Below are 12850 nucleotides of genomic sequence, written 5' to 3'. Positions count from 1 at the left end.
GGACCCGCCTGACCCCCTGAAAAAGTCCCTAAATTCTTTTTCTCTTACGGCTCCTCTCCTCTCCTTTCCCCTCTCTCCTCTCCTTTCCTCCTCCCCTCCTCTCCCCTCCCCTCCTATCCCCTTCCCTCTGCTCCCCTCCTCTCCTCTCCTCTGGTAACAGATTAGGGAGAGGAGAGAAGAGAACAGAAGAGAAGAGGAGGGGAGAGGAGAGGAGAGGTGGGAAGAGGAGAGGAGTTGAAGAGAGGAAAGGAGAGGAGAGGAGGGGAGGGGAGAGTAGGGGAGGGGGAAGGGAGGGGAAGGGAGAGGAAGGGAGGAGAGAGGAGGGGAGGGGAGGGGAGGGGAGAGTAGGGGAGGGGAAGGGAGGGGGAAGGGAGAGAAGGGGGAGGAGAAGGGAGGGGAGGGGGAGGGGGAGGGGAGGGGAGAGGAGAGGAGGGGAGGAGACTTGGGGTTGGGGGGGTCCGTGGTCTGATCTGCGCCACCTAGCTGTGACTCCCGGTACAGCCGCAGGTGGAACCCCCTCAGTGGCCCTCTCTGCTGTGTCAAGGCCAGGGCTGACCCATCCCAGGCCCTGTGTCCCCAAGTAGGAAGCCTCGGGGAAGCCAGGACACCTGCTCTGACTCCAGGCTCCGGAATGTTCGCTGGCCCTGGTTCGGTGGACAGCGTTCTCTGAGTTTTGAACTTTGATCATGGCTGGGCTGGCCACGTGGTCGGCTGGTCTGGTGCCATGGACGACCCCCGCGATCGTGAGGACCCTCCAGGACCCTGGCCTCGGGGGGGGCCAGTTACCGATGACGCTGCAGAAGCTTCCCGTCCCACACCCGCTGTCCTCCTCCGGGCCCTGGGCTTCCCTGCTGTCAGCAGGGGCACCCGCACTCCGCGCGCTGGGCACTTCCGGCCCAGTGTCCATCACACAGGCCCCTCCCCGCCTGGCTCTCCAGGAGGCTGAGTGAGCTCCTTGGCGTCCTGCAGGCTCAGGGTACTGGCCGCCCCCCCTGAGGGGCCCAGCTCCGGGGGCATCTCGGCCGCCCTCACCGGTGGCCAAGGACGGGCTTGCTCCGGGGTGCTGACCTGGGGCCCAGAGCCGCCCCTCCCTGGCCTCAACTTTGCCCCTCTGCTCTGGTCCCTGGCGGGGGAAAGAACCTGCCTTCATGTTTCGGGAAATTCCGTCAGGGAGGGGGACTTGGCCCAAAAAGAAAGGAAAGATTAGAAGCAAAAATGGCCCCGAGGGCAGTGGGACGCCAGAGCGCCCCTCCCCAGCCCGCCCGGTGTTGGGGAAGGGAGCCCCCGAGACCCCCCATCACTGTCATGTCTGTCTTTTGTTTGGTGGAGGGGTTGTTGGGGAGGGCACAGCCAGCGGTGCTCAGGGGTTACTCTTGGCTCCATGCTCGGGAATTACCCCTGGTGGTGCTCCTAAGGGATGCTGGTGATCGAACCCGGGTTGGCTGCGTGTGAGGCAAACGCCCTCCCCGCTGTGCTATGGCTCAGTTCCTCATTCCTCGGTTGTCTCCTTGCAGACGAGGGTGGGGACACCGGCTGCCCCAGGGGGGTTTCTAAGCATTTCACAGGAATGAACTTTTACTTTTGCTTTTTGGGTCACACCCGGCGATGCCGAGGGGTTATTTCTGGCTCTGCACTCAGGAATCACTCCTGGCGGTGCTCAGGGGACCCAATGGGATGCTGGGATTTGAACCTGGGTCGGCCGCGTGCAAGGCCAACGCCCTACCCGCTGACCTATTGCTCCAGCTCTCGGGATTAACTGTTTAATCACCGCATTGCATTGTGGGAGGCAGGGGGGGTCCTCGCCCATTGACAGGGGGTAGGAATCGTGGATCATTGCATGATCATTGCAGATCTATGTCCAAAATTTTCCTTTTCCAAAAGCGTGGAGTTGTGACTGTTCCGGGAAGCTCTGGAGGTGTTTGGGGCCATTCCCAACGGTGCTCAGGGCTGGGTCAGCCACGGCACAGCAAGCACTTTGCCACCGAGCCCCGGCCCTGCCCCCGCGGGGCAGGCCTTCAGCGCAGAGGGCCAGGCTGGTGCCCAGCTCGGACTGCAGTGGGCACTGTTTCCCGGGGCCGGGAACGGGTTTCTCTGTGCCCAGGATGTGTGTGTCGGGCGTATGGGATGGATTCATCCTTGTTCCTTCTTCCTCTGGCCTCCTCTTCCCTCCTTCCTCTCCCCGCCCCTTCCCTTCTTCCTCTACCTCCCCTCCTCTCCCCTCCCTCCCTCTCCAACAACACCCAGGAGGGTCATTAGTTTGGGGGCCGCTCTCCCCGCTCCTGCAGAGACACTGGGGGGCCTAGTGCGGGCGGGAATGCACCCCCACAGCGTCTCGGGGGGGCGGGTGGGACGGATGTGGGGGACACCTCCAGCCCTGTGGCTCTGTGGCCTTGTGGCCCCCCGCTTGGTGGAGGACGGGAGCCGCTCCCTGGGGTGTGGCAGGGGTGGTCAGGCGGGTCCTCTGGGAGGGGGACGCGAGGCCCAGTGGGGCAGTGACCTCTGGGTCCTCACTGCCCCCCAACCCACTCCCCCCCCCAGGTCCTCATGAATGTCCTGGTCATGAAGGGTCTCAGAGACAGGCCCTTGTCCTCAAGCTGGGGTATTGTCACAGGATGTATTTAGGGCCCGACATTGGTACTCATGCGCCTTGTGCTCGCTGCAGGGAAGGCCGGGCCGAAGGGAACAGCATGATGGCGCCCTCGCTTTGTCCCCCTTCTCCCTCTCTCCCTCCGTCTCCCTCCCTCCTCCTCCTCTCCCTCTCTCTCTCCCTCTCCCTCCTTCTCTGTCTCTCTCCCTCTCTCTCTCCTTCTCCCTCTCTCCCTCCCTCTCCCTCCCTCCTTCTCTCTTTCCCTCTTTCTCTCTCTCCCTCCCTCTCTCCCTCCCTCTCTCCCTCCTTCTCTGTCTCCCTCTTTCTCTCTCCCTCTCTCCCTCCCTCCCTTTCTCTCTCTCCCTCTCTCCCTCCTTCTCTTCCTCCCTCCTTCTCTCTCCCCCTCTCTCTCTCCCTCTCTCCCTCCCTCCTTCTCTCTCTCCCTCTCTCCCTCCCTCCTTCTCTCTCTCCCTCTCTCCCTCCCTTTCCCTCTCACCCTCTTTCTCTCCTGTCTCCCTCTCTTCCTCTCTCCCCATCTATTTCTCTCCCTCTCTCCCTCCCCTTCACCCTCTCCCTCTCTCCCCCTCTTCCCCTCTCTCCCATTTCCCCTCCTCTCTCTCTCCCCCACACACTCTGGTATTTGGGTTGCTCCCAGCAGTGCTCAGGGATCACTCCTGGCAGTGCTTGGTGGTCCCAGGTACCGTCAATCAAATCAGTTTGGGAGTCTCAGTAGAGATTTCTTATTTTGTTTGGTGCCACCACCAGCAGTGCTCAGGGATTACTCTTGGCGGCCTCCGGGGACCCTGTGGGGTGCTGGGAATCGAGCCCAGGTCGGCCACATGCAGGGCGGCACCGTCCCCGCCATCGCGTCTCTCCAGCCCTGAGTGGTGACCCTCCGCTTCTGTCCCACGTTCTCCCACCCAGGGCCACTCAGCCCTGGCTCAATGAATAACTGGGGGGGTGGCAGTAGGGGGGAGGCTTGGCCGTCACCCACAGGCCACTCCCCCAGGGCAGAGGGTCTGCCTGAAAGGGGCTGGGTGCCCTTGGGGGCCCTTCGGTCCTGCCGTGCCTCTTCCTGACATCCCGGAACTCTTCCGGGACCCCCGCCGGCCGCTCCATGACCCCCGCTCTCCTGTGCGCAGAGGCTGACGTGGGTGCTCCTGGTCACTACACTGGTGGCCACCTTTGGCTCGTCCTTCCAGTATGGCTACAACGTGGCCGTCATCAACTCCCCGGAGAAGGTAGGTCACCTGTCAGTGGCACCGGCCACCAGGAAGCGAGGGGCGAGGTCAGCATCGGGCACCTCACCGCGGCTGCTCCAGTGAGAGGCAGGGACACAGCCTCAGCCTGGCTGACGCAGGCCCCCAGGAAGCTGGCCTCTTCCTGTGCCGGACGGAGGCCCCGGGCCCCAGGGCGCCCAGCTGTGCTGCTCCGGCCCTGGGCCTGGCCGCTGGCACGGCCCTCCCGACCAGGGCCCAGCCCCCTCCTCCCGGGACGCAGCGGCACCCCTGCCCGTCCCAGCTCTCTGCCATGGAGGGCCTGGCGCTGGGGCGAGGCCCCGCGGACCCCTCCTTGGGGACGAGGAGTGTGGGGTGGCGGGTGTCTGCAGAGCAGCCCCACAGCCGCCGGCCGCTCCCGCCGCCTCTGCAGGACATGAAGAACTTCTACAACGAGACCCACCACGGGCGCACGGGCCAGTTCCTGAGTGAGTCTCGGCTGACGCTGCTCTGGTCTCTGTCCGTGTCCATGTTCCCCCTCGGGGGCCTCATCGGCTCCTTCCTGGTCGGCCCTTCGGTGAACAGATTCGGCAGGTGAGCGGCGGCCGCGGGTCCCCGTCCGGTCCGGGAGCGCGTGGGGAACCGGCCAGCGCCTTAGAGCCAGGGGCGGGGTCTTGGGTCAGGGTGGAATCAGGACTCGCCCCCTTCCTGCTCTCTTGCTTTGTACTTTTTTTTTTTAATTTAAATTTTATTGAATCACCATGTGGAGGGTTACAAAGTTCTCAGGATTATGTCAGTTATACAGTACTCAAACACCCTTCCCTTCACCCGTGCCCATATTCCATCACCAACCACCCCATTATACCTCCCGCCCCCTCCCGCTTGCTTTGTACTTTTATTCTTTTTGTTCTGTTTTGTTTTTTTTTGGGGGGGCACACTCTGCAGTGCTCATCAGGGCTGACTCCTGGCTCTGTGCTCAGGGCTGACTCCTGGAGGGGCTGGGAGACTATATGGGATGCCTCGGTCAAATTCAGGCCAGCCACCCATGAGGCCAGCGTCCTGCCCGCTGTCTTAGCTCTCTGCCCCCTTCTATCTTCTGTTCTTGAAAACAAACCTTCGGGCCCTCTTTTTCTCTTTGATTTGCTTTTTTTTTTTTTTTGCGTAGCACATAGGCCATACCTGCTGGTGCTCGGGCTACTCCTGGCCCAGTGCTCGAGGTCATTGTGGGGGGAGGGTAGATGCGGAGCCTCGTGCAGGCTGCAGCCCATGGGCTGTCTCTACCCCACACGTGGGCAGTTAGGGCCATGCTGTTGAGTCCCGTCGCTCCCTCAGTGGGTAAGTGGGGTTCGCATTTCTTTCTTTCGATTTTCCATTTTGTGTGTGTTTTGCACCACACCCAGCCGTGCTTGGGGCTGCTCCTGGCCTGCGGGTGCCTTACGTGCAGCTGACGCGGGTCAGTCCCCGGCGCTGCATATGGTCCCGAGCACAGAGCCAGGAGTAAGCCTTGACCCCTCGACGAGTGAGCCCTGAATATAGCCAGTGTGGCCCCCCAAGCCCCAAAACAAAACAGAAGCTGCTGTGAAGGCTCTGAGTGAGTGATGTTTTTCAAAACGCTTTTTCTGTGCCACACTCTGGGCCATTTCCGAGGGCCTGGCAGGGGGCTGGCAGCAGTCGGGGGTCCCGGGGGGCCGCGAAGGTCGGGGGCAGCCCTGTCCCCACTGACACTGGCTCCCGTGCAGGAAAGGGACCTTGCTGCTGAACAACGTCTTCTCCATCGGGCCGGCCTTCTGCATGGGCCTGAGCAGGCTCGCGCGCTCCTACGAGATGGTCATCGTGGGCAGGGTCTTCGTGGGCATCTGCGCAGGTAAGGGGGGCACGGCCCGTCCTGAGGCCGGCCGGGGGCGGGGTCCGAGCCCACGGAGGGGCATCTCAGGCCGGGCGGCTCCCCTGCCTTCAGAACATGCTGCGCCCGTGAGTCTGTCCTGGGACTGCACCCCTGCAAGGCCGAGCTGGAGACCCCGACATGCGCAGATGGGCTCGCTCTGCTGGGGCAAGGCTCCCGCAAGGACGGGGAAGGCCTCGGGGGGAGGAAGCCGGCTCGATGGCTGGCTGGGTCAGTGCCGGAGGAGTCACTGTCACTGTCATCGTCATCCCATTGCTCATCGATTTGCTCGAGCGGGCACCAGTAACGTCTCCATGGTGAGACTTGCTGTTACTGTTTCTGGCATATCAAATACGCCACGGGGAGTTGCCAGGCTCTGCTGTGTGGGCGAGAGACTCTCGGTAGCTTGCTGGGCTCTCCGAGAGGGACGGAGGAATCGAACCTGGGTCGGCCATGTGCAAGGCGAACGCCCTACCCACTGCGCTATCGCTCCAGCCCTTTGATACCCTGGTTTTGTTTTTCTGTTTGGTTTTGCTTTTTGGCCACACCCGGCTGTTCTCAGGGTTTGCTCCTGCCTCTGTGCTCAGGAAACCCTCCTGGGGGTTCTCAGAGGGTTGTTTGGGGTGCGGGGGGCTGGAACCCGGGTCAGCCACGTGCCCACTAACATTGTCCCCACTGTCCTGTCTCTCCAGCCGCTAGGGAGGACACTTCTGAGCCCAAGAAGGCATGGCTTTCTGGGTCACACCCAGTGATGCTTAGGGGTTCCTCCTGGCTCTGGAGTCACTCCTGGCAGTGCTCAGGGGACTCTATGGGATGCCGGGAATCAAACCTGGGTCAGCCGCATGCAAAGCAAGCGCCTCCCCGCTGTGCTGTCGCTCTGGCCCCAGGATGGCTTTTCACCGGGAGAAGCCTGGCTCTCTTCACAGCTGCCCTCTCAGCTCACCGGCTGGCCAGATGCGGTTGTCATGAAGTGACCAGGCCCGCTGGCCACAAGGCTCCTCCACAGCCTCTTGGCCCTGGGCCCGCTGGAAACTCTAGCTCTGAAACTCTCGGGAGATGGTTCTGTGTGTGTGGTGCCGGGACACAAAACGGGCCCCATGCAGGCCCACCAGGTGCGCTGCCCCGGCCCACGGCGCAGCTGCTGCTAAGGCGCCCGGGAGTGGCCGCGTGGCATCCCAGGCGCCGGGCAAGGGGGCTGTTTGCTTTATGTTTTTTCTTTTTTTCTTTTCTTTTTTTTTTTGCTTTTTGGGTCACACCCAGAGATGCACAGGGGTTACTCCGGGCTCATGCACTCAGGAATTACTCCTGGCGGTGCTCAGGGGACCCTATGGGATGCTGGGAATCAAACCCAGGTTGGCCGAGTGTAAGGCAAACGCCCTACTCACTGTGCTATCGCTCCAGCCCCTGCTTTATGTTTTTTCAGCCACACCGGTGGTGCTCAGGGCTCACTCCTGACCGTATGTGGTGCCGGGGATCGAACCCCGGTAGGCCACGTGCTAGGCGGGCGGGCGGCCTGTCTGCTGTCCTCTGCCCCGGCCCCGGGATGGCCACTGTGAACTCGCTGTGTCTGAAACACTGGCCAGGCGCTCCTGGGAGTTGAGAACGGCCTCTTGTCTGGTCACTGTCTCCCGTGGTCTGGCCCCTGCGTCTCCCAGCAGGGGACCCTGAACCCCCCCCCCCATGTTGTAAGGGGGGCAGAGATGAAGGCATGTCAGTGAAGGGTCATGGCAGAAGACCGAGTAGACTGGCAGGACACGGGCCTTTGGGAGGAAACATGTCAGAAGGGGCCACAGGGGGGAAACGCTGAGAAACCCTGACTCTGTCACCCCTTCTGACACGCTTCTCCTCTCCCAGGAGATAAAGCCTCCCCCCTCAGCCCCATCCCCTCAGCCCCACCCCACAGTATTTATGAGCCGCAGCTGGATGAGGTGCAAAGGCTTAATAGCCCTGCCCTGCCCCAGCCTCCTGGGCCCTTAGAGGGGAGTAAGTGGGGAATGTGTGTGGGAAAAATACTGGAGCCTGTCAAATTATTTAAGCTCTTTTTGTGGGGGGCACACCCAGCTATGCTCGTTGCTTCCCTGGTTCTGTTCAGGGTGACTCTTGGCAGGGCTTAGAGAAAGATAGGGGGGTCCGGGAATTGAACCCGGGTCAGCCAAATGCAAGGCAGGCGGCCCCCCCCGCCCCCGCCCCGCTGCCCTACCGGCCCCCACGTGTCTCCGCTCCCTAAGGGGTCAGGTTTAAACAGCACAGAATGACCTCCCAGACCAGATCGGGACACTCAGAAGTAGCCCAGGGCTGGCTGCGGCTCCCGGGGCTCGTGTCCCTGGCCGGGTCCCCAGCACCCCGATGCAGTGACTCGCCTGCCCGGGTTTCGGATAGGCCCGAGTTTACTGACGCACCAGCAGGGGCTGCCGGCCGGGCTTGTCGCGTCCACTAGCGTCTCCAAGGGTGACGCCGGCGGCAGAGGCCCCTGGTCTTCTGTGAACAACCCACGGGGCAGGACGGGCGCCAGGAGGAAGGGCCTGAGGGCAAGGCAGCCCTTGTGCAGGCTGGGCGGGGACAGGTGCCCGCCGCGTCGTGGCCAGCTGCCGTCGCTTCCCTACCAGTGCCCAAAGCAGAGGCAGGCGCGAGGCCTGTGCCGACCCTGCACCAGGCCGGCCGGCAGGGCCCGCCCCGCCAGGCTCCTTCCTCCTGACGGAGTCTTCCTCCCGCCCCGCCCCAGGGATCTCCTCCAACGTGGTCCCCATGTACCTGGGGGAACTGGCGCCCAGGAACCTTCGGGGGGCGCTGGGCGTGATGCCCCAGCTCTTCATCACCATCGGCATCCTCATCGCCCAGATCCTGGGCATCAGCTTCATCCTGGGCAATGACCAAGGTGAGCAAAGGGCCGGTGGTCACAGCGGCCCCGCCCCATGGGTGCCAGGGGTGCCAGGGCGGGCTCTGAACAGCTGGTGCAGGTGACGGATGGCCTGGCGGGCGCCGGCCTGGCCTCTCTCAGCTGGCCAGGCTGGGGCATGGCCGGGCTCTGGGGTTGCCCCTCCCCCAACCGCCCTGGGGCTGGCCACCCCTTCCCTCCCCCAGAGCCCAGACTCAGTAGCTCTGCAGGGGTCCCAGCCTTTGAGCTTCCCAAAACAATCACACTAACACAAAGCAGCAGAGGGGCGGGACCCCTAGCCAAGCGGGGAGGGCGCTTCCCTTCACATGGCCAACCCTGGGTTCAATCCCCACCACCCCACACGGCCCCCAGGCACCAGCAAGATTGATCCCTGAGCACAGAGTTAGGAGTCCTGAGCACAGCCGGGTGGGTGTAAAATCCAAAAAAATGAGAGAGAGCAGGGTGGAGGGGGCACATGAGAGGGTCCAGGGGCGGTAGGAGGGCGGCAGAGAGGTCAGGGGTCGGCCCACACTGGGTCTCCGGATTCGGCAGCAGGAAGAATTCTCGTGTTGGGAGCTAGTGAATGCTGGAGCAGGGAGACCCTGGGGCCTGTGGCAGCTGGGTGGGTGCGACCTGGTGGGTGTGAATTGGGTGGGTGTGAATGCTGGGTATGAGCTGGGTGGGTGTGAGCTGGGCAAGTGTGAGCTCCTGGGTTGAACGTTTGGGTGTGAGCTGGTTTTGTGTGGTCTGGTGGATATGACCTGGTGGGCGTGAATGCTGGATGTGAGCTGGTGGGTGTGAACTGGGTGTGAGCTGGTGGGTGTGAACTGGGTGGGTGTGGGCTGGTGGATGTGAACGCTGGAGGTGACTGGTAGGTGTGAGCTGGTGGGTGTGAATGCTGGGTGTGAACTGGGTGGGTGCAAACTGGGTGAATGTGAGCTGGTAGGTGTGAGCTTCTGGTTGTGATCTGTGGGGTGAGCTGCTGGGTGTGACTGCTGGGTGTGACCTGTGGGTGTGGCGCTGGCTTCCTCGCAGGCTGGACCACCCTCCTGGGGCTCACAGCCGTCCCAGCAGCGGTGCAGGTGCTCCTGCTGCCCTTCTTCCCCGAGAGCCCCAGGTACCTGCTGATTCAGAAGAAAGACACAAGCGCTTCCAGGAAAGGTGCGTCTGGCCTTTCCCTTGCACCCACCCCGGGGCTGCACAGTGCTCTGCACCCCTGACGGCCCCCCATCCCCCGGCCCCGTGCTCCCACCTCAGCTCTGCAGAGGCTCCGGGGCTGGGAGCACGTGGAGGATGAGTTGGAGGAGATCCGGCAGGAGGACGAGGCCCAGAAGGCGGCGGGCTCCATGTCGGTGTGGAAGCTCTTCCTCACGCGCTCCCTGCGCTGGCAGCTGGTCTCCACCATCTGCCTCATGGGCGGCCAGCAGCTGTCAGGAGTGAACGCGGTAGGGACGACCCCGGGGGCGGGGCGGGGCCGGGTGGGGCGGGGCCTGGAGGGACAGGGCAGGCCCGGGGCGGGGTTGGATGGGGCGGGGCCGGTGGCGGGATGGGGCGGGGCCAGGGTGGGTGGGGCGGGACCGGGTGGGTGGGGTGGGGCCGGGGCGGGGCCCGGAGGGGGCGGAGCCAGACTGGGGTGGGGCCTTCCGGGGCGGGTCTGGATGGGGCAGGGCCAGGAGCACGTCGGGGCCTGGAGGGGCTGGGCCAGGGCGGGTGGGGCCAGGGCGGGGTGGGCCAGGACCGGGCCTGGGCGGGGCCTGGAGGGGCGGGGCCGGGCCGGGCCGGGCCCAGGCCAGGTGCAGTGGACCCAGGCCCCGGGCTTGCCTTCCAGATCTACTACTACGCAAACGAGATCTACATTAACACGGGCATAGAGCCAAGCTACGTCCAGTACGTGACGGTGGGCACTGGCGCCATCAACGTGGTGGCCACGCTGGTCTCTGTGAGTGTCCACGGCCTCCTGTGTGCATGGAGGACATGCCACGTGTCCAGCCGGTGCGGGGCATCTTGTCAGAGGCTGCGCGCCCACCCCTTGCCCGGCGCAGAACCCTAGCCTGGGCTGTCTCGGGGAGGGGCTGGAGGTCCCGTCCCAGCTGCAGAAACTTCGTTTCTCTCACCTCTGGCTTCTGAGACCTTCTGCAGCGGGCAGTGAGGTGGCCGATCGGCCGTTTAAGGACATGTTGGGGGCGACCCTGCAGAGCTGGGTGGGGGCATGGCCCGGCTGCTCCAGGGAGGAGTGGGGCGTGGGGGCTCCAGCTCTGAGCCCCTTCCCCGCCCCCAGGTGTTCGTGGTGGAGCGGCTGGGGCGTCGCGTCCTGCTGCTGCTCGGCTTCCTGCTCTGCGGCGGGGCCTGCTGCGTGCTCACGGCCGGCCTGGTCCTACAGGTGAGTGACCACGCAAGGTCCCAGGCCCCTGCTCCCGGCCCTGCCCCCAGCCTTGCCCCCAGCCCTGTCCCCTGCCCCTGGCCGGGTCAGCTATCCGACTTGTCACCTGCCTGGCCCCGCAGGACACCGTCTCCTGGATGAGTTACCTCAGCATCACCTGCATCTTCTTGTACGTCGTGGGACACGCCCTCGGACCCAGTGCGTCCTGGAAGCAGGTTCTGGGCTGGGCGGGCACCCTCCTCGCTGTCCACCTTGAGCTTCCCTGAGAGCTTCTGGGGGGGCGTCTCACCAAGTGTGCGGGGGGGGGAGCATGTGCTTTGTCCTGGCACAGGCCCAGGCTCCCGCCCCACCCAGCCTCCCCACTGAGAGACGCCTGCAGAGCTGGGGGCCCCTGCTGCGGGTGCTGGGGCTCGGGGCCCGCGGGGGTGGGTGCTCTCCCCACCACAGCCCCGTTTCCCTCCCCCCGCAGGCCCCATCCCCCCGCTGATCATCACGGAGGCCTTCCTGCAGTCCTCCCGGGCGCCCGCCTTCATGGTGGGGGGCACCGTCCACTGGCTGTCCAACTTCACCGTGGGCCTGGTCTTCCCCTTCATCCAGGTAAGCGCGGCCAGGCCTCGGCCTTCCCGGGGCAGTGGGCTGGCGGCTGGGCCCTGTGGCTGCCCAGGAGCTGACCATGGCCCCCTCGCCCCCCGCAGCAGTCCCTGGGCGCTTACAGCTTCATCATCTTCGCCTCCGTGTGCTTCCTCACCGCCGGCTACATCTGCCTGGTCCTCCCCGAGACCAAGGGCAAGACGTTCGTGGAGATCAGCCAGATGTTCGCCAAGAAGACGCCGCCGGCCGATGCTCTCCAGGACAAGGGGGAGCTCAGGGACCTGCCCCCTGCTCCTGTGGCCACTAGCTGAGGGGACCCAGGGGTATCCTGGGCGGGTCGCCCTTGACTCTCCAGAATGAGAGCAGGCCCTCGGGGCAGAAGGACCCCCGCAAGGACTGTCCCCCGACTCAGCGTCACAGTGGGGGCGAGATGAAGGGTTAAGGAATCCGAGGCCCCCTTCGGTGCCCCCGTGTCCTGGGGCCTCCGGCAGAAGCCGTCCTGCGCTGTGACCTGGCTCCGGAAACCCGCGTGGGGAGGTGTGAGGCCTCGGAAATGGGGTCCAGAAAGCTGGGGCGGCAACAGGCGCTCAGGGAGACGCTGGCGGTCTGGACGGGGCATCTGGCCGGGGGTGGGGATGGCCGTGCCCGGGGCACCCAATAAAACATCTCTCCGCGCCACACTGGGCCACTTCCTGGGCTACAGCGGCCCACTCCATCCCCGACCCCGACCCCGCCCCGCCAGAGTGCCAGTCCCTGGAGGGCAGGGGACATGGTCTGTGCGGGACATGTGGGACATGGCCTGTGGGGCCCCCGGAGCCCGCCGGGCAGAGGCAGGGGCGCTGTGCGCTGAGGTGGAGCCTGAGAGCCGTCCCTGTGCATTCAGGGCAGGGGAAGCGGCTGCCCCGAGGGGCTGGACAAGGCGCAGAGGGGAGCAAGGGGCACCCCCACATGCAGCCGTGCCGGAGTCTTTTCTCGGGGGATAAGGCAGATGGTGCCTGGAGGGAAGCTTGGGGCACAGGGCGGGGTTCTGGAGGCCCTGCAGGAGGGGGTGGAGGTGAGTTGGGGGCCAGGTGGGGCCCGGAGGCCAGTGGGACTAGCAGTGACCTGGGCATCAAGGGCCCTGATGAAGAAGACGGGAGGACACTGGGGGGACCCCCCGCCCCGCACCACCTTTCGGGGGCCGCATGAGGACCAGCCACGGGTGAGGGGAACAGGCAGCGCCAGAAGTCAGAGGCAGGGCCACCTCGCCGGGACCCTGCCCTCGGCCGCCCTCTCCCTGGCGCCCCCCGCCATACAGGGGCTGAGGCTCGGGCCAGTC

The 12850-nt window shown here is 64.7% G+C and overlaps 1 protein-coding gene across 1 annotated transcript in view; it reads left to right on the top strand.

Annotated features, from left to right (window-relative positions):
• The window catches only part of SLC2A5 (solute carrier family 2 member 5), a 15534-nt gene extending 3215 nt beyond the window's left edge, over positions 1-12319 (top strand). Inside the window, exons 2-12 of the mRNA XM_004607233.2 lie at positions 3730-3828; positions 4238-4398; positions 5544-5668; positions 8409-8561; positions 9597-9722; positions 9819-10006; positions 10390-10500; positions 10840-10941; positions 11064-11139; positions 11411-11538; positions 11637-12319. Of these exons, the coding sequence (XP_004607290.2) occupies positions 3730-3828; positions 4238-4398; positions 5544-5668; positions 8409-8561; positions 9597-9722; positions 9819-10006; positions 10390-10500; positions 10840-10941; positions 11064-11139; positions 11411-11538; positions 11637-11843 (1476 nt within the window). The 3' untranslated portion in view covers positions 11844-12319. The remainder of the gene's footprint in view (positions 1-3729; positions 3829-4237; positions 4399-5543; positions 5669-8408; positions 8562-9596; positions 9723-9818; positions 10007-10389; positions 10501-10839; positions 10942-11063; positions 11140-11410; positions 11539-11636) is intronic.
• Positions 12320-12850: the final 531 nt, after the last annotated feature.

Source organism: Sorex araneus, chromosome 5 (genome assembly GCF_027595985.1).
Source record: "Sorex araneus isolate mSorAra2 chromosome 5, mSorAra2.pri, whole genome shotgun sequence".
Lineage (NCBI taxonomy): Eukaryota > Metazoa > Chordata > Mammalia > Eulipotyphla > Soricidae > Sorex > Sorex araneus.
The sequence above is the reverse complement of the archived record's forward strand: the minus strand, read 5'-3'. Positions and strand labels throughout refer to the sequence as shown.